Raw genomic sequence first — 21,258 nt, 5'->3', positions numbered from 1 at the left:
ATCCCAGGCCCCAGTGAATAAGAGCTGAACCTCACCTTACTTCAGTTACAGGAAGAAAGCAGCTTACAGCTTAACGCCCTAGAAAGCCCCACATTAGCATAAGAACAGAGCCCAAGCCAAGGGCAGGAAGCCCCTATTAGAATGAGAACAGAGCTCAATGCCCTTGAAGGCCCGTATCAGAAATGTAAACAGACTTGAGGGATTCCTCCCCCCCTCCTGGAGGTCCCCGAGACCAGCCCATACAACTCAGCTGAAACCCCCCTCGGGGTCCAAGTCCCTGCTCCGTTGTGTGGGGTACACTTGGGCCCAAGCTCCAGCTCCTAAATCAACCCTCGTGTGTTTGCATCGGGGTCGGCTCCTCGGGGTTTCTCGGATTCGCGATCTTGGGCACAACAATGTCATGTAATATTCCTTTTCTGTAATCTTTCACGGAGTCAGTACAAAGAGGTCAAGATCTATTCCCTCTCAGTAGTTTGGATTTTTGAACATTAGAATTTAAGGCCTTCATTTAAAAACAAATTCCGTCAACAGAATGCAGACGTACATGCAGCCTAATTTTCAGGTGTCCATCTCTTACTGAACTATCTTGAATTTGTAATCCTGATTCATGTGAAAATCATACTGTCTGCACACCGAATGAAAATGAATTAGAAGTTACAGGTTAATGTCTGGTTATAACTTTGGGTGAATATCTGGCAGATAAGACAAGATTTAAAAATCAAAACAAAAAGCCTTTTTACTTAGAACTCACAGATATTTAGGACACTATTATCTGTGAGTTTTCCAGTCCCGTAAGCCTTGGTTGAAGACATAAAGCATAAAAGTGTTGATTTGTCTTCTAAACTACAACAAATATCTAAAGGCTCCCAGGTGCGTTCCCTAGGACTTTAAATTCCTTCCTTTTCGAGTTAGTGAATACATAATTTCACATCTATAAAAGAATAAGTCTTGCTAAAATAGAATTCATTAGGGTTGCCATTGACCTCATTTTGAATACTCTTAGCATCAGAATCTGGAGTATCCTAGAATGTTAGACTCTACCCAGTTGAGATATGACCTTATGATTGTATCTGAAAAACTTCCTAAAGTAGGATTTTTGAGGATTGTGAAATGATTTGCTGAGAATAATAGATACTCTAGTTTATTTAAAATATACATTAGCCTGGTAAGTATAGTCAACAAATATTAAATTATAAACATGATGTGATAGTAATTCTCTTTAGTAAGGACCTCTTTTAGTCCTGTGGTTTCCTCTTTTTGAATTGTCTATGTTCTGTTCATTGTCTCTTTTATGACCAACCTTTATCATATATCTATAACCCATGCTCATTGACACCGAGAACTTTTTATTTTTGCATCAGAAATTTCTTGGCATTTGAGATAGACAAACAGAAATAGGCTTTTTCTTTGCACTTTCTCCCCTGACAAAATCAAGCCCAAACATTCTAAATTTAGAAAGAAATAACAGAATCACTCTGTGGCTTTAGTCTATTCATTAACCTTAAATTATTTAAGGGAAACTTTACAAAGGAAACAAAAATGAAAAGTTACATAGAATGAGTTGATCTGACTTAAAAGGAATAATTTAATTATTTATTTAACAAACATTTATTGATTATTTAATATGTGCCAGTCATTCTTCTAGGTCCTGGGGATCTAGGAGTATAAAAAATAGACAATAATCCTTATCTTTGTGGAGCACTTATAGTAGGAAGACAGTAAATAAGAAATAATTAAATAGTATGCTTGATTGTGATAGTAGCTAAGCAGATTAGTAGATCATGAAAAGGGACTGGGCCCGAGTAGCTGTGCCATTTTACATAGGGTAGTTAGGAAAGGCCACATGGAAAGAATTTAGTGATTTGACCTTACTTGGCACTGTGGCCCTATTGGTGGAAAGGCTCAGGGGTCTTTGAGGACATAATCTGTTTTTAGCTCGGCTTTCCTGGCCTACCTCCTTGGGATTGCATTCATATAACCCCAGCATCTGGGAGTACCCTTAAGCTAAGTAGACTACTCAAATTTCAGACCCACTCCCTATTTGACCTCCAGTTTCCGGTCCGAGGAACTGTCACAGGGAATACCAATTCTCTGTTAGGGAATCCCATCCCAATACACTGCATTTAAATTAAAATCCCATTTAAGAAGTTCACAAGGATCATAGCATGAGGTGGTTCTGCTACACTTACTTGATGTTCATATTAAGAATTATTCATTTGTCACAAGTGTTACTAAAACCTCTTGGTTGACTACCTTATGAATGATCTGAGATGTACAATTTGGTGCGTTTTCTCTTGATATAATGAGGAAGTGTATAATTAATATTTTATATTAGGAAGAATGACTTCTTTCTGAACCTCCTTCTCATAGGAAAAGCCTGAATTCTAGGAAACTTATGTCAAAACCATTATTCCATCTCTGCTGTATGTGCCTTATCTAAAATAGTTTACACATGCATAAAAATTGAATTTTATTTTGTCAAGGTGAAACAATGGAGAGGGCAGGTTGGCTGCAACAGTTTCTTGTATTATAAAAGTATGTATTAAAAGTTCTATCTTATAAAGTCAAAATTTTTTTTTCCTTTGGATTAACCATTGACCCGCATCATTTTGTCATTGATGTTTCTGCCTTTGCTTGCATAATTGAGTAACTACTGTCTGGGGCTGCCCAGGTGGCTCAATGGGTTAATCATCTGCCTTCAGCTCAGGTCATGATCCCAGGGTCTTGGGATGGAGCCAGCACTGGGCTCCCTGCTCAGTGGAGAGTCTGCTTCTCCTTCTCCCTCTGCCCTACCCCCCCCCCACATGTGCACACTCTCTCAAATAAGTAAAAACTTAAAAGAAACCACTGTCCAATTAAAATTTGATAAATTATAACTTAAAAAATATTTAAGAGCTTGTCTCATGAGAATTTCTTATTATACTATAAAAAATATAAAATCATAAAAATAGTATTTCAGAGAACATATAATAGGTGACTGGAAATACTTAAGGTCTGCTTAATAAATGATACCTAGCTCTTTTTAAAGTGGAAAACAAAACCACATCAGCAACTATTTTTTTTTTTCAAAAGCCATCTAAATTTTATGTCTTTAGCCCATCTTGATAGGACAGTTGGAAATTTTATATTTATGTATAATAACACATGTCAGACTGGCTAAGGACTAATAATATGTTCTAATGAAATAAACTCACCATGTAAAATGCCATGGAGCTTCCTCTCCTTTTTTAAGAAAGCCTTAAATTGAATTTTTATTAACAAGGTTTGTTAAAATGTCCTTAACGTTTTGTTAGTGTTACGATTGACCATATTTAAGAGTAAAGACCTTGGCTATAAGGCTATGAGACAAAATTTAAATACTACTTTAGTGTAGATAATTTTAAAGTAATTCATATTTGGTCTATTAACATGGTCTAATATTTTCCCACATAGTCAATTTCTTACAAGACTTTTTGATTCCCATGTTGTATACCTAAAATTTTTTTTAAAACTTATAAAAGTTAATTATCTAGAAATTATTTAAAATATAAAATTATGCTAATGTGTTAATAATCACCAAATATGCATTAGGTCCAAGTGTTTATGTTCTATAAAATACTGAAGCAGCATTGGTTTGTTGCCAGGCAGAAATTTTTAATCATACTACATGGTAACCATACACTATTAATGTTCTTAAAAATTTGTGATAAAATCTGTAACTTTGCAGAGTACTCCTTACTTCAGTAAACAGTGAACACTGGGCAGGAAGCAAAAAAAAGTAAGATTAAAGACTACATTAAAAACTATTAAAGTGATTAAGATCATTGAGCCCTGTGAAAATATTTGTAAATCACTGCCTTAATTACTACTATCTGCAGTTGCAAATGTCTTAATGTATGACTAAAATCACTGAAAATTGCCTTAAAATTGTTCCAATCCAGCAGCAGGAATGTAGTCAAACGTGAAAATTTTCTCATTTGTATCTAAAAATACAAAAACTGGAATAATAAGATGATAATTTGTCATTAGATTATGAAATACTTTACTGCAAAAAGTCTGTATACCTGAACAAAAGGCATTTATAGCTTTTTTGACATTATAGTAGTTAAGATTTTTGAGCGCTCACTCCACGCCATGGTACTTTGAGCGTACTACCTTCCTCATTTCCTCAGCAGCCTATGAAGTCACTACAATGACTATTTCTTTTGCACCTTCCACAGGTTAAGGAGTTTATCCGAGTTCGTATGGCTCATTCATCCCATGGAATCTGGAATCCACACTCAGGTGGATCATTCACATGTGAAGTGCTGCACTTAGTCACGCAGGTCTCCATTTCTGTGCAGTTTTCAGTCTAACGCTTATTAGACCATAAAGATTAAAAGGGGGGGGGGTTAGAATGTCTTGATGTATTCTTTTTTTTTTTAATTTTATTTTTTAAGATTTTATTTATTTATTCATGAGAGAGAGAGACACAGAGAGAGAGAGAGAGAGAGAGAGAGGCAGAGACACAGGCAGAGGGAGAAGCAGGCCCCACGCAGGGAGCCGGACGCGGGCCTCGACCCCGGGACCCGAGGACCAGGCCCTGGGCTGCAGGCGGCGCTGACCCGCTGCGCCCCTGGGCTGCCCCTGACCTATTCTTGAATGAGAGTCTAAGCGTCCCCCTGTAAAAGCCTTTTACAATGCATATAAGGAACCAGTGATCATCTCCGCGGACGGGCAGGAATCGGTAGGAGGCGAGTGGCCTAGACTCCCCGCGTCCCTGCCGCCCGGTTCCGGGGCCTCCGGGCTGCGGCCCCGCTCGGGCTCGGTCCGTCCCGGCTGCGGCCCACGGCCCGGCCCTGCTGGCTGTGCCGCGGCTTCTCGGGGACCTCGCCCCCGCCCCGGGCCGCCCACCGCAGGGCAGCTCAGGCACCAGAGCCCGCGGCCGGGGGAGCGTCCGCACCGCAGCCTCGGCCCCACCAGCTGTGACATCCCCGCGTTGGCGGGAGGCAGGCGGGAGGCAGGCGGGGAGCAGGCGGGGAGCAGGGGGGAAGCAGGCGGGGAGCCGGCGGGGAGTAGGGGGGAAGCAGGCGGGGAGCGGGCGGGAAGCAGGGGGGAAGCAGGCGGGAAGCAGGCAGGGAGCAGGCGGGAAGCAGGGGGGAAGCAGGCGGGGAGCAGGCGGGGAGCAGGCGGGGAGCAGGGGGGAAGCAGGCGGGAAGCAGGGGGGAAGCAGGTGGGAAGCAGGCGGGGAGCAGGCAGGGAGCAGGCAGGAAGCAGGGGGGAAGCAGGCGGGAAGCAGGCAGGGAGCAGGCGGGAAGCAGGGGGGAAGCAGGCGGGGAGCAGGCGGGGAGCAGGGGGGAAGCAGGCGGGAAGCAGGGGGGAAGCAGGTGGGAAGCAGGCGGGAAGCAGGCAGGGAGCAGGCAGGAAGCAGGGGGGAAGCAGGCGGGAAGCAGGGGGGAAGCAGGCGGGGAGCAGGCGGGGAGCAGGGGGGAAGCAGGCGGGAAGCAGGGGGGAAGCAGGTGGGAAGCAGGCGGGAAGCAGGCAGGGAGCAGGCAGGAAGCAGGGGGGAAGCAGGCGGGAAGCAGGGGGGAAGCAGGCGGGAAGCCGGCGGGGAGTAGGGGGGAAGCAGGCGGGGAGCCGGCGGGGAGTAGGGGGGAAGCAGGCGGGGAGCAGCGGGGAAGCAGGGGGGAAGCCGGCGGGAAGCTGGCGGGGAGCAGGGGGGAAGCAGGCGGGGAGCAGGGGGGAAGCAGGCGGGAAGCCGGCGGGGAGTAGGGGGGAAGCAGGCGGGGAGCCGGCGGGGAGTAGGGGGGAAGCAGGCGGGGAGCAGCGGGGAAGCAGGGGGGAAGCCGGCGGGAAGCTGGCGGGGAGCAGGGGGGAAGCAGGCGGGGAGCAGGGGGGAAGCAGGCGGGAAGCCGGCGGGGAGCAGGGGGGAAGCCGGCGTCCGCTCTGCCCACACTGAAGGTCAGGGGCCCGCCCCGTCTGAAGATGGAAGTGGGTATAGCCCGGCCACCCTGGAGTCTGTTTGCCGCAGAAAATAATACAGAAAAGAGAAGTGAGTGATGTTTGGTAAGAGCCATTTTATCCATGTCCCTAAAAAACGACGCCAGGTGGCCTTTCGCATGACGCCCCCCAGTTCGCTCTCCGTCCTCTCTTACCCACGTTCGATTGCTCTTTCCGCCCAATGACCGCTGCCTCCGAGAAGCCTTCCCTGACCCACCCGTAGGCAGCGCAGCATCGGGGACCTTCTCTCCTCCTTTAACGTCGCTCAAACACGTTGGTGACTCTACATTTGGTCATTTTCATTTCTGTTGGTTATTTGGTGGCTGATTAAACTGTGAGGGAAGAAACCATACAGAGGGCTGGTTCCGCGTCGTCCCCGACCACCCGGCGCCGTGTGCATCGCAGGAGAATCGAGGAGACCGAGTTGAGGGAAGGAGCAGCCCTTGGGGCCCTTGGCGCCCTGACCCGCCCTCCCGCGGTTCGAGCCTCCGCGCTCCCACCTGTCGGCCGCGCCGGGTCCCGCAGGCCCATCACCTCTCCAGCCGTGAAAGCTCACCGTAACTCAAACAGTTACAATTTTGATACGATTCTGTGATTTTACACAGTTGTTAATCAGTAAATTCCCACCGCATTGAATTTTTCCCCACTCCTCCATGTTTTCGATCACTAGTTTTGAGGGTTTTGGTTTGTTTTAACCCGTTTGCAACAAGTAAAGTCAGAGGACAGGAGAAAGGATGTGAGAAGCCCCAGCAGTGCACACCTGCAAGAGGATGTCTATGCTCAAGGGCACTCCTGACAGTCCTCAGAGTTTGCATCGAACACCAGGGCAAGGGCTCAGGATGCTCCGCCGTCCTGCAGGCGAGTCGAGGCCTCAGCAGAAGACAAACAAGCAACCTGCCCGCGAGGATGCGGGACGCCGTCCTCCAGCCGCTGGCCTCCTGCCCCTCCGCCCCGCAGCCGCAGCCCGAGCCACCCGAGGCCTCGCTGCACCACACGGCACAGACTTAGGCCAGTGGCACAGACTTAGGCCAGTGACGTCCTAAGCAAAATGCGAGGCTCCCAAAAGGAGAGAGGCGTGTTAGGGTTGTGTGTGATGGAGCACAGCCCATTGTGTCGAAGAATGTTCTAGCTTCACAGTAGCACCGCTGACCCCCGTGGCCTGTCTTCCTCGTTCCTGCTTGGCCCTACTCAGGAGGTGCTGGGAGGTTCTCGCACCCACTCGCTCGGTCTGGGTGGCGGCTGCTCCCCCTGTACGCAGTCAATACCCTTGGCGCTGTTCTAGGTACGAGTCTTTGACACGACTAGTGCAGGCGCTAGAAGAGGATGAACACTGCGTGGAAACCCCGGGAGCAGTGTGTACTCTACCACCCCCAGCCTCCCAAGTCAAGCTCAGGCTTACTGAGAGGTTTGTCTTCGGTTGTTGCAGTAACAACACAGCCCCCGGGGGGGCCAACGGCTCTCCTTCAGCCCTTCCCAGCTCAGCATCTCCAGTATGTTCAGGACAGAAGAGGGAAATCCACTGACAGGCAGTGGAGATGGAGTATATTTTTGCAGGTTTTTTCTCAAAACAGAAATCAATGTGTTCTCTCAGAACGATTTGCTCTTATCTGAGCCCATGCTGTGCTCACTGGCATATCCACTACACCCAGTGACCCTGACTGTGGACTGTACGTTTTTCCCATGTGGCACATGTGTGAAAAGCACCACGGTGCACAAACGTGGACCCGGCACGTGGCAAGTGCAGAGGTGTGTGGCACTTCAGCTTCATTTTATTAGTAATTTGGGTTTAGAAAAATGCTTGGGCAGAAACTTTGAATGACACCTACAGTAGTGCAGCCCTGAGGATCCTGAGATGATGTGCGGTATGCCTCTCACTGAAAGGGCATCTGGGCCAGAGTTAAGTTGTTGACGTCCCACTTTATATGCAGATAGGGCTAAAGGAGATTAAGAACACACCAGGGCACTTACAGGCTGGTTCACCCTGCCTGGGCGTGAATTCGGCTTTGCCACATACTAGGTGGGTCATATGGGGCAATATGTGTACCTCACATGGCCTCAGTTCTTTTCTCTATTCAATGGGCGTGATAATAGCACCTTCCTGAGAATGTGCTTATTCACTGAGTTAACAGGTAAAACACTTAAATAAGTACGTGACATGTAGTAAGTGCTCCCTAAATGCTGCCTATTACGTTGGCTGTTTTATTGTGAATATGGACTTTGAGAGGCACATCATCCCTTAATAGAAGAGTAGGCTGCTTATTTCCTGAGCCTGCGTACTTCTGTTGTGTATTAGATGAAGAATAAGAATTCTTTGCCTTTGCTGCGTAAATAGAAATATTTAAATGCTATGGAAGTCATTTTTTCTTTTTAGAAAAACTGCATACCCTACATTACATTCTGATAATCAAGAATTGACTAGGTGTATCTGATATTTTTTTGTGTGTGTTAACATGTGCTATAATAATATTATCTCAGATATTGTGTGAGTTAATAAGATGGGATGATAAGATTTCTGGGTCGTGGTAGGTTTTTTTTCCCTTCATAACTCATAATTTAAAAACATTTAAATCTTATTGGCTTTGCAGACAAGAATGCTGACTAAATATTTAGACTAGGAAAATGTACTTTAATAAGTACTAATAATTGTTAATGAGACCAAGGAGCAATGTAGAAACAAATTTTTGCACAGACTTATTCTTCCCTCACACATATATACACATCTCAAATACTTCAACAAGTATAAAGTACTTTATACTGGGTGACTTTAAGTATAAAGCCACCCAGGCATCCCTATATTTTTTTAAAGTCTTAAAATCAGCACATAATTTATCAGAACACATTGTTTCTAAAACTTATCCTTTATTATTTTATTTATTTATAAGAGACAGAGAGAGAGAGAGAGAGGCAGAGACCCAGGTAGAGGGAGAAGCAGTAAAAAAAAAAAAAAAAAGAAAAGAAAAAAAAAGTATAAAGAAGTGATTCTGAGTCATGCAAGCAAATTATATAGTAATGTCTTATAAACATACATGTGAGAAAAAGAGAAAATGAAACAGAAAGCCTAGGATGAAAAAGAGAGTATGTACCTGAGAGTCAGGCAACTAGTATCTAAGGAATGTCCATTGGTGCCAGATAATGTTCTGGGGGCTAAACATAAACACATCAACAAATATGTGTTTGTATTTCATTTTCTTGGTTTAATTAATATTTTAAGATGGAAATTGACTGATGAAAAAAAATTTGAACAGCATCTAGAATTTCCCCACAAAGATTTTTCCCTAATGGGATCAATTTATGTCTTATGAAAGACTAAGGTATTTGCTTAGATATAGAAAACACGATAAAACTGTGTTTCTCAAAATGTTTTCAGTGGAGCACTGTTGTCTTAAAATTTTGGAAGAAGAAAAATAAATTTGGAGAATATCACCCATTTAGGATATAAAAATACTCTTGGGATGCGGGGGTGACTCAGTCAGTTAAGCGTCTGGCTCTTCATCTTGGCTGAGATCATGATCTCATGGGTCCTTGGATTGAGCCCCCCATGTCAGGCAGGAAGTTGGCTTGAGATTCTCTCTCCTTCTGCCCTTCCCTCCACTCACATGTGCTCAATTTCTGTCTCTAAAATAAATAAACAGAATCTTTTAAAAAATAAGTAAAAATAAAAATACTTAAAATAAAATACCCTTTATCATAGTAAAAGTTATGAGAAGTCCTGTAGTAAAGATATCTGATGTTTAATTCATTGTTTTTATCAAAATATAACCAGATGATAAATGTGGAAGTACTGTATTTTACCTAATTTATGCTACCATCAATTTAAAGATCACCATTTGATTATATACCACTAAGAAAAAGTTTCCAATTAAACTATAATGTAAAACCTCTTTTCCATATAGAATGTCCTAAAGCACCTGGGTGGTTCAGTAGGTTAAGTGTCTGCCTTCAGCTTAAGTCATGATCTCAGGGTCCTAGGATTGAGTCCTACATCAGGCTCCCTGCACAAGGGGGGAGTCTGCTTCTTTCTCGGCTACTCCCCTTGCTTATGCTCTCTCTCACTCTCAAGTAAATAAGTAAATCTTCAAGAAAAATGTAAAAAAAAAAATTATTATGTCCCTATTAAAGGAAGTCTTTTAGACAAACTAATTCAGACAGCTTTTTGATCACATCTCATTCTTATACATACACAGAATTTTTTTAAATAAGCAAAATGAATTAATCAAGCATCTTCACATTTGGAGGTTGACTTTTTTAAGCCACTTTTTAGTGCAGATTTGCTGGCATGCATGTGCTTTCCATCCACTCTTCTCAACACCATCAAGACGATCAGTGACATAGGCTGTGTGAAAACCTTTTCATCCCTGAGATTTTCTTTCAAGTTCCCTCAACCATTCAGCAAATTTTCATTTTGGTACTTTCTTGATTTTACCTGAAGTATCAAAGGAAAGTTTTTCAGACAATAATCAGAATGTATTTATTTTTTTTTAAGATTTTATTTATTTATTCATGAGAGACACACACAGTGAGAGAGAGAGAGACAGAGAGAGAGCGAGAGAGAGGCAGAGACACAGGCAGAGGGAGAAGCAGGCTCCATGCAGGGAGCCCAATGTGGGACTCGATCCTGGGACTCCAGGATCACACCCCAGGCTGCAGGCGGCGCCAAACCGCTGCGCCACCGGGGCTGCCCCAGAATGTATTTAAATACGCACTGAGCTAAATGCTCATTAATTAATGAATAACTACTGAAATTGCAATTGGCTAGTTATTCCACAAAGAGGAAAAAAAGTGTGCACATGCTCAAGAAGTCTCTCCAGGAGCAAATATAAGATGTCATTGACTATGAAATACATAACTGTTTCAAGGATGGTATAACGATACAATATGTGTCAAGAACTGAAGAAACAGTGGGTCCGCTTAGCTCCTGACTTCCTCTCTGCCCTTCCTAGCCTCTGGGATGTGGCCTCTTCTCACATTTAGCTGTGGAGAGTCTGTTCTTCCAGTCTTCAGATTGTTTTTGGGTTATTCATAGTAACGTGGCTGTTATCTTGGCATATTCATATGCTGCCATCATCCCTGGAAGGCACTAGTAATCAGTTTTAATAATAATGTGATGTCATTTATCTCCACATAATAAAAAGTAGTAAATTAAAGGATAAATTAAAATAATCAGTGTTCTGGAAGGGAAATTAGCTTCTTACACCTGGTATGTGTAATGGTATGTGAATTTGAACAGCTTTCTGGAAAGTGGGTTAGGTAATACATATATATTTTTTTATTTATTTTTTATTTTATTTTTTAAAGATTTATTTCTTTATTCATGAGACACAGACTGAGAGAGAGAGACAGAGACACAGGCAGAGGAAGAAGCAGGCTCCATGCAGGGAGCCCGATGCGGGACTCTATCCCGGGACCCCAGGATCACGCCCTGGGTGGAAGGCAGATGCTCAACCACTGAGTCACCTGAGGTGCCCCTGAAACTTATTCTAATAAGATAATCAAGGGCATAAGGAAAAAAAATGTACAAAGATGTTCATTGATTTTTCAAGTCCAAAATTAGAAACAACTTGAATGTGTAAGGATAGGACACATTATATAAGTCATTACCAATTTGTAAAATAGAACACCACAGAGGCATTAAAAACAAAGTTATGGAAGAGTTTAGATAACCTGAAAAGTGTTCATGACATACTGTTTTAGGGAAAAAATAAATTGCAAGTACATACTACAGTGTAAATCATTTTTTGCATGAAAAATATCTTACAGTTATCCATAAATAGAAGTCTTGAAAAATCATTACCAGGGCAGCCCTGGGTGGCTCAGCAGTTTAGCGAACCTTCGGCCCAGGGCGTGATCCTGGAGACCTGGGGTCGAGTCCCACATTGGGCTCCCCGCAGGGAGCCTGCTTCTCCCTCTGCCTGTGTCTCTGCCTCTCTCTGTGTGTCTCTCATGAATAAATAAATAAAATCTTTAAAAAAAAAATCATTACCATAATGTAAATGTAGTCATATTACAGATGATTTTTATTTTGCTTTTCATACTTGTCACTGTTTTAGGATTATCTGCAATGAATCCATATTTCTCAAATAACTAAGTTTTTAAAAGACCATTATATAAATTGTATGCAAATTTTTCCTTACTACACGGGATAAAAAAATGCCAAAAAGTAGATCAGTAGTGTTTGTATTGGCTCAATATCTCCTTGGGATTTTCCATAGAATACCTGAGTTAGGGAGCAGATTACTAGGTCTCTGGCTCTTCTAGCTTCTGAGAGGTGGTCAACACTGCCTTAACATCTTTACTTGGAATTTTTTTCCTAGCAGTTATAGACTTTATGGTCCATTTGTCTTAACTGATACTAAATTGACCTTTATTTTTAAAGGCCATTGCAGATTCATTTTTCTTATTTCCCATATCCTCATTGGTCAGGGAGCAAGCAGTTGAATATGAGACTTTTACTGCCAAATTGATCTGAAGTTTGAGACAATTACCTAGAAACTTCAGCCTCAAGATCTGCCCATCCTGACTGACTATGGGCTCAGACAGACTTAAATAAATTGACAAGTTGTCTTATATTTACAGCTTCTTTGTAATAAACCTCTCCATAGAAGCTATGATCTTTGTACAGTTCATTATCTTATTTTAATTCCATTAAAATAAAATTGCATTAATAATAGGAAATGGTAAATCCAACAGATAATCCCTGTATATTATTAGCTGGCATGTGCCATCAGCCTGTTAATGTAATTCTGTCCAGTAACTTCCCAATGAGTGGTTATGAGCATGGGTAATTGCATGTATATCAAGAATGGAAAAAAATAAAAATGGTGATTTAAAAGAATAGTTTTAAATTAGAAAAATATTCTGAGTAACCTGCTAAACCTCTGACACAATATAGTATTTAGATATTCTGGAATATAGGAATCTCTAGGAGGCTTTAAAATGATTTTTTTATTATTACTTCTCTTGAGGAGAAAGAAAATGTAGATCCTTAGCCATAAAGCTTATGATGATAAATTTTCAAAGTAAATAACAAAATAAAGAAGGTGATTTTTTTTCTTAACAGGGAATTTTGAAAGTATATTTAAAAATTCTGAGCTGAAACTATATATAATAGTCTACTATGATATGCAAATATATTATGATATCACCGTATATAAAAAAACGTTGGTTAGCTGCACAGTTTTAATTGTACTTAAGGAGAAAATAGGAGACTTTTTAAAAAGATTTATTCATTCATTTTAGAGAGAGAAAGAGAGCATGCATGCACACACAGGAGGGTCAGAGGGAGAGAATCTTCAAGCCGACTCCCTGCTGAGCAGGGTCCTGAGGTGGGGCCCAGTCCAAGGACCCATGAGATCAGGACACCCAGGTGCCCCCAAATAGTAGACCTTTTAAAAGTTTTTAATTTTTTTGTTTTGTTTTGTTTTTGTTTGTTTGTTTTGTTTTGTTTTGTTTTTTTAGTAGCAAAGCAAATGTACTATTATTTTTCTGGGGTTTTTTGGGGGGGCGGATTCATATATTTTATTTTATTATAACATCAATATAATAAAAATTCTTTATATTTTTATTAACATTTTTCCATGTTCTTATACAGACCTAATTATTTCAATATATGTATTTTGACGATTAGAGATAGCACCGATCTATTTAGGCATCCCTGATTAAGGGAAGTCATTTCCCCCTTTTCTCTGCATCAAGCTATGCTGCATTGTGTATCCTTATACAGAAAACTCTTAAGCTTTTTGGTCCATAATCAGGCTCTTCTCTCATCAGGTTCCTTGATTGCAGGAAACCAGAACTATAGACCCATTAGCCATCTGCTAAGAAAGAGCTTAACTTATATTATGATGATCTTCAATCTATTATTTAAAAATCTAAAACATGATTGTTCTACATATATAAGTTAATGCTACCCTGAAATACATTTAAAAATGATGAATAAAGGACAGATTATTAAATAAAGTATAACAAACCTGTGTGTGTTATCATTTACTTATTAATCATACCTACAAACTGGGAGTTAATTAAAATACTCCTTTTAACTTATAATGAAGCTTTATCTAGTTGTCAGAGCTTTCTCGGGGTTTATGCAAGTTCTATTGAAAAACTTATCTTAAAAACTTGCAATTTTTATAAGATGCCTTTGGAAAAAAAAATACACTAAGATTCATTCTATTGCAATATTTCCTCCTTCCCCTGAGTCTATTTTTGTTATAGCATGTGCCACTTCTATAGTATTACTGTATATGTCTCCCTCCTTCAGGATGTAAACTCCTGATATTTTTAATTTGTTTTGTTTACTGATGTATTCCAAGTGCCTAGAAAATGTGCCTTGTGTATAGTTGGAACACACTAAATATCTACTGACTTAATCTTGTCTTGGACTCTGTATTTTGGGTTTTTTTTTTCCACTTTCTCTTTCCATCTGTTTGTTTATTTCACTCCTGATTGGTGTCATTGTCTTAGGCATTCTCTATATGGTCGCCTCAGAAGCTCCAGGCTTAAATCATCTTTACAGCTAGCAATTCCAGAGGAAATACAGCTTCAGCTTCCTAATAGTCCTAACAGGTTCTCAGATTATATATTTTTATTAAGCTGGCTGGTTCATAGGCCCATTCCTGAGCCAATCATTATGATGGGTGTGTGTAAGATGGAAAAATGATACACTTTGATTGTCTTGGATGTTACTTGGAATTTGGCCAGAACAACAGCAACATCCTCTGGGGGCTTGTTAGATATGCAGATTCTCAGGCCTCCCTCCAGACTAAGTGAATCAGAATCTGCATTTAAACAAATTCCCTGGCAATATCCCTTTATCCTATGTTCCCAGTTGGAGCTGGAAAGGTGGGTAGGACAGTGTGGTCACCAAACCACAAAAATCAAAAGTGGGAGAGAGATGATTGCTTAAAGAACTTGAATGCTCTTATCAGAAGGCAGAGGGATGTTGGGCATGCAGCAGGAAGAGGTACCCATTACAATGTAAAATATGTACTCAGCAATTATTATATGTCAGGCACTGCATTATGCCTTTTTGGATATTATATAGTATTCCCAACATCATATAAGACATCAGATAGGATACCCTGGGCTTCAAGTGATTGAGTAATTTATTCAAAGTTTTTGTTGAGTAGGCAATAAGAGAATTAGTCTATAATATAATGTCAAGCAGTTTTAAGTATCCTGGTGAAAGATTAAGTAAAATAGAGGGATAGATCAATGAATGACCCAGAATGATGGGAACAAGGGATCAATTTACATAGGAAGGGCAGGGCAAATCTGAGAAAGTGAAGTCTTAACAGATGCTTGAGTGTAGTAAAAGACAACTCATAGAAGTTCCTGGTTAATACCATTTTAGAAGGGGGGGGGGGGGAACCAGCACAAAGCCATGAATTGAGAATGAACTTGGATATTTGAAAAAAAGCAAAGCAATAGGGGCTGCTTGGTGGCTCAGTCAGTTAAGTCTTGATTTTGGCTTATGTCATGATCTCATAGGTCTTGGGATCGAGCTCTACTTTAGGCTCTGTACTCAGTGGGGAGTCTGCTGGAGATTCTTTCCCTCTGCCCCTCCCCCCATGCATGCATGCACTCTCTCTCTCACATAAATAAATCTCTCTCAAATAAATAAATCTCTCTTTCTAAAATAAATAAATCATAAAGAAAAAAACAAAAAAGCCAGTGTGACCACAATGTAGTGAATACAAATGATTAGGTCATAGAGGTAATCAAGAATCATTTCATGAAGGGTCTTAGGCAATGGTTAGGATATTTTCAATTATTCCTAGCACAATGAAAAATTCATCAGAAGGGACGCCTGGGTGGCTCAGTGGTTGAGCATCTGCCTTCGGCTCAGAGCATGATCCTGGAGTCCCGGGATCGAGTCCCACATCAGGATCCCTCAAGGGAAACTGCTTCTCCCTCTGCCTATGTCTCTCATGAATAAATGAATAAAATCTTAAAAAAAAAAATTCATCAGAAGCTTTGGAGCAGGGTAGTGACATGACTTCATTTGTATTTCAAATATATTGTCCAGGGAGCAGGCAAGAGTCAATAAAGGATAGATAAAGAATTGTAAGATGTCAGGGGGACTCTTTAGAAGCCTATCACAATGCTATTTTAGGCAAGAGATGAAAGATTATGCAACTAGGATGGCAAAGGGATGTTTGAGGAACTGAGGATATATTGTGAATGTAGAACAAATGGGAATTGTTAATGAGCTGAATATGTGAGTGTGAGTTAAAGATAATTACTCTTATGTTGTTGCCCTGAGAAAATGGGTAGGTATTTGTGGTAGCTGCTGAAATGAAGAACCTTGGAGATGAATGAAGTTGGAAAATCAAGAGGACTATTTTAGACATGTCAAATTTGAGATGCCTATTTAAGATCCCAGTTAAATTGTTGGGTAAACAATTGAATGAGCTACTTTCAGAGGTTTGAGTTGCAGATAAGAGTTTGGGAAACAAGTGAGATTGTACTTCAAGCCACAGAACTGAATACTTCAGACTCTATTTCATGATCTCTCAATGATACAGGCTAACAAAGGCCTCATCACCTTGAAGCCATACCTGCTGGGGCACAAGGCTTCCACAGTCCCTGTAATAAAAGAAAAAAGAGCCAGAAGGTGTCATACCTTGTTATTTACCCAAAAGATACAAACTGTTTCAAAGGGACACATGCACTCTGATGTTTATAGCAGCATTATCAACAATAGCCAAATTATGGAAAGAGGTCACATGTCCATCAACCAATGAATAGATAAAGAAGAAGAGGTATGCATACACAATGGAATATTACTTAGCCATAAAAAAGAATGAAATCTTGCCATTCGCAATGACGTGGATAGAGCTAGAGGGTATTATGCTAAGTGAAATAGCATTCTCAGTCAGAGAAAGACAAATACCATATGATTTTACTCGTATGTAAAATATAAGAAACAAAATAGATGAACACAGGGGAAGGAGGGAAGAAAACGAGAGGAAGGCAAATTGTAAGAAAGTTAACTATAGAAAACAAACTGAAGGTCAAAGGAGGGAAAATGGGTAGGGGATGGGCTACCTGGATGATAGGTAGTAAAGAGGGCACTTGCTGTGATGAGCACTGGGTGTTCTATGTAAGTAATGAATCACTAAATTCTACTTCTGAAATAAATAGAACACTGTATGTTAACTAACTAGAATTTAAATAAAAACTTGGGAAAAAATATATAAAGGGATATAAAGAACTTTGGGTGCACCTGGCTGGTTCAGTCAGTAGAGCATGCAACTTTGATCTCAGGATTGTAGGTTCAAGTCCCACATTAGATGTAGAGATAACTTGAAAATCTTTAAAAAAAAGACAAGTCACATTTGTCCCTTCCTCCTATTGGTTAGGAGCAGTCAATGCCCTTGCCTAACTGCAGAGGCTGAAAAATGTGGAGAAACACATGAATGCTGGATGATTACTGCTGTCTCTCACATAATATCTCGCTTGGTTTTGAGGGCTCAATTAATAGTCGTTTTATTTATTTTTTAGTTTTATTATAATTCCAATATAGTTAACATACAGTATTATATTAGTTTCAGGTGTACAATACAGTGATTCAGCACTTCCATACACCACTCACTGCTCATCCCAACAAGTGCACTCCTTAAATCCCATCACTCGCTCCACCCATCCCCCATTAACCTCCCCTCTGGTAACATCATTGTATCTTCTGTAATTAAGAGTCTATTTCTTGTTTTGCCTCTTTTTTCTTTGCTCATTTGTTTCTTAAGTTCCACAGATGAGTGAAATCATATGGTATTTGTCTTTCCCTCAGTTATTTCACATGGCATTATACTCTTTAGCTCCATCCAAGTCATTACAAAAGTCAAGATTAAAAAAAAAAAAAAAAAGTCAAGATTATACTCTTTTTTTTTTGTGGTTGAATAATATTTCTATATATCAGTAAATATATATTGATATATATCTATATATAGAGAGATAGATCTCTATTTTTCTATCTATCAACACATACACACATACATACAGCGTATCTTCTTTATCCGTTCATCTATTGATGGACAATTGGGCTGCTTCCATGATTGGGCTATTGTAAATAATGCTGCCATAAACATAGGGGTGCTTGTACCCTGTGAATTAGTTGTTTTTTTTTTTTTTTTAGATTTTATTTATTTATTCATGAGAGACATACAGAGAGAGGCAGAGACACAGGCAGAGGGAGAAGCCGGCTCCAGGCAGGGAGCCCGACATGGGACTCGATCCTGAGACCGCCGATCACACCTGAGCCAGGGGCAGGTGCTCAACTGCTGAGCCACCCGGGCGTCCCAGTATTTTTATATTCTTCGGGTGAATACACAGTAGTATGATAACTGAATCATACGGTAGCTCTATTTTTAACTTTTTAAGGAAACTTTATACTGTTTTCCACAGTGGCTGTGCCAGTTTGTATTCCCATCAACCATGCAAGAGGGTTCCTTTTTCTCCAATCCTCACCAACACTTGTTTCTTGTGTTTTGATTTTCATTCTGACAGCTGTGACTTCATACATCATTGTAGTTTTGATTTGCATTTCCCTGATGATAAGTGACTATGGGCACCTTTTCTTGAGTCTGTTGGCCATCTATATACGTCTTCTTTGGAGAAATGTCTGTTCATGTCTTCTGCCTTAATTTTTGGATGTTGAGTTTTATAAGTTCTCTATAAATTTTGGATATTAACTGTCATAGTATATCACTTAAAGTATGAAAATATAGCTACAGAGGGAAAAAAAAAACATCCTCACCAACATATTATGATAAGCCCACAGTATTTTTAATGTTTTTATAACAGTAATTAAAGTAATTATCTAAAACTAAGACAAAACCCATGTTGCAGTGGGTAATACCAAGGGGTGGCTTTGCGATGGTAGGGTAAGAAGATTTTAGCTTCTCTCAATAGTATGTCGTTTTCCACCAACCAAATCTATGCCAAATCTAATGTGGGCAATTAATATTTTTCTTATCTAATGTAAAATATATGCAAATGAATCTTCAAACTCCTTTCCAATCAGAAACTGCCTATAAAAGCTTCCTAGGGAAAAATTCTGGAGCCAGGACTATTACATTTTAATATGATGAAAAAGGAAGAATACTGATACATAAATAAGCCATTTCAATTAAATTTGCCCACTCAAAAATGAAACAGAACAGCAAAACTAGTGAATTAAATCCTCTGAAGCTACAGTGCCCCTTTCCCCTCCCCGGGTCCAATGGAATTTCTTTATATGAATTTCAAGACTATTTATTAGATCATTGCAATTGATACAGCCTGTAACACAAAGAGAAATTCTTGTAATGATCTATCTTGTAAATGTTTTCCAGCCTCTTTTTTGCAAGCTCTGAATAGGTTTCTTTTGAAAGCAAATATTTATGTGTTTAAAAACCCCAAAGACCGTGTTGTTTTTTGTCCAAACACCAGCTAGAAAGATCAATACTGCCTTTAGAAGGAAGTGGTTTGGCTGCTTATGTATCATCAGAATGCTTTCTAACAACACTAAGGCATTTAATTTTGGAAAAACAAAAATTAAGAAGAATTTTTGAGGAATAGTAGGGAAAGGTGGAAACTAACAGATGATAAGCTTCAAGAGTGTTGCCACTTTTGAATATGGCAACTCAAATAATCAAATAATGTCATTATTTATAGACATTTGAATTGTCTAAAATATTATTCATTTTTTATGAAACAAATGTTAGGTTTTGTTGCTTAGCTGGCATAAAATATACTGAACTGGGCCATTTTTCTTTTTCTGTGCTAAGTCTGGTTGCTTGTTCATCTTAAAGAAACATGTTAAACACAGATCTTGTCAACATAATCTAGGAAACGCAATCTTCTCTCAGTTATTTAGTCATTTCAGCCAAATAATTTTTAATATTGATAGTAATGAGCAAATCATGTCACCATAGTATTTTTTATATAAAAATTGTTATTTTTAATTCTCAACTAGAAAGCACCATTTTATGATCATCAAAGGAAATTTACTTTTAATTTCATATATTCTGCTATTATATGAACTGAAATTCTAATGCTCACATGTGAGTATAAGCCATTTCTTTATTTTAGTCTATTTATTTAATGACATACTTATCCAAGTATTTGAGGTGGCTCACATAAACTCATAAAAGAATACGAGGAAAAAATAAAGAAAAATCAGGTCTATGGTAAATCTAGATAGTATAAAAGTTCAAGAAGAAAAAAGTTAGAACACATAAGTATTCATTGTGGGGATCATATTTATATAAATTTATCATGAAATTTATGGCGGTGAATAAAAGACCCTTTGAAAATATGAGGATTAGAATTTTTGTTAAAGAGGAACAACCACATTATCACACAGTTCAGTTAAGCTTTGATTATGAGATGCTAAATTAATACCAATTTACACTTATTTGATTAATTATTCAATCTAAGAAGTATAAGTACTTGGTGATAAATATTTGCATTTGAAAAGTCATAACCAAAGGAAAAGCTGTTTTTTTATATCTATTTCATGTACTAATTGGTTCCTAGTAAGAAAATCAGTGTAGTAGCAGCTGCATATGCAATTGAATTTGATGGAATTATAATTATGGAGGGAAAAAAACTGATAGCAAAGTAAACAGAGTGAAACCGTACTAAGTTGAAAATAGCACAAACTGATTTTGTGTTTCTCTGAAAATTTCCAGGTGTTGTCAAAGTGGATTATGGAGATGTGTCAGTCAGAAAAACACTAAGAGAAAATCTGAAGTGTAAGCCCTTTTCTTGGTACCTTGAAAACATCTATCCAGACTCCCAGATCCCAAGACGTTATTACTCACTTGGTGAGGTATGAATTATTTATTTTGGTTAAGTTATAAATATATTTTGCAAATGGAGCAATTTCAAAGGAGCTCAATATTTTTTATGTTATGAATAAAATGCTTTGAGGGCTTTTAAATAGATCTATTTTAAATAACTTTTCAAGTCACTAATGGTCTCAAGGACCATAAAGGTCTTTATCATTGGAATTGGTGAAAGTAAGAGGATAGTTTAAGACTAAATAGTATCTTCTTGTTTCTTTATCAGCAGTTCAGAAACTTTTTGGTCATATGGGCCTTCCGCTCTTTAAAATTTATTGTGAACCCCAAGAGCTTTGGTTTAGATGGGTTAAAATTATTAATATTCACTGTATTGAAACTCAGCCTGAGAACTGTAAAACCCATTTATTCATTAAAAACAATGTTATACATTACATATTAATATAAGTAATGCATTTTTTTAAAGATTTTATTTATTTATTCATGAGAGACACACAGAGAGAGAGAGAGAGGCAGA

The 21,258-nt window shown here is 39.7% G+C and overlaps 1 protein-coding gene across 5 annotated transcripts in view; it reads left to right on the top strand.

Annotated features, from left to right (window-relative positions):
• The window catches only part of GALNT13 (polypeptide N-acetylgalactosaminyltransferase 13), a 542,562-nt gene that overhangs the window by 468,686 nt on the left and 52,618 nt on the right, over positions 1-21,258 (top strand). For all 5 annotated transcript variants that reach the window (XM_072811435.1, XM_072811433.1, XM_072811434.1 and 2 more), the window contains one exon: positions 20,631-20,770. In XM_072811435.1, coding sequence (XP_072667536.1) covers positions 20,631-20,770 — 140 coding nt within the window. The remainder of the gene's footprint in view (positions 1-20,630; positions 20,771-21,258) is intronic.

Source organism: Canis lupus, chromosome 34 (genome assembly GCF_048164855.1).
Source record: "Canis lupus baileyi chromosome 34, mCanLup2.hap1, whole genome shotgun sequence".
NCBI lineage: Eukaryota > Metazoa > Chordata > Mammalia > Carnivora > Canidae > Canis > Canis lupus.
Note: the sequence above shows the minus strand (reverse complement) of the source record. Positions and strands in the feature narration are given on the sequence as shown.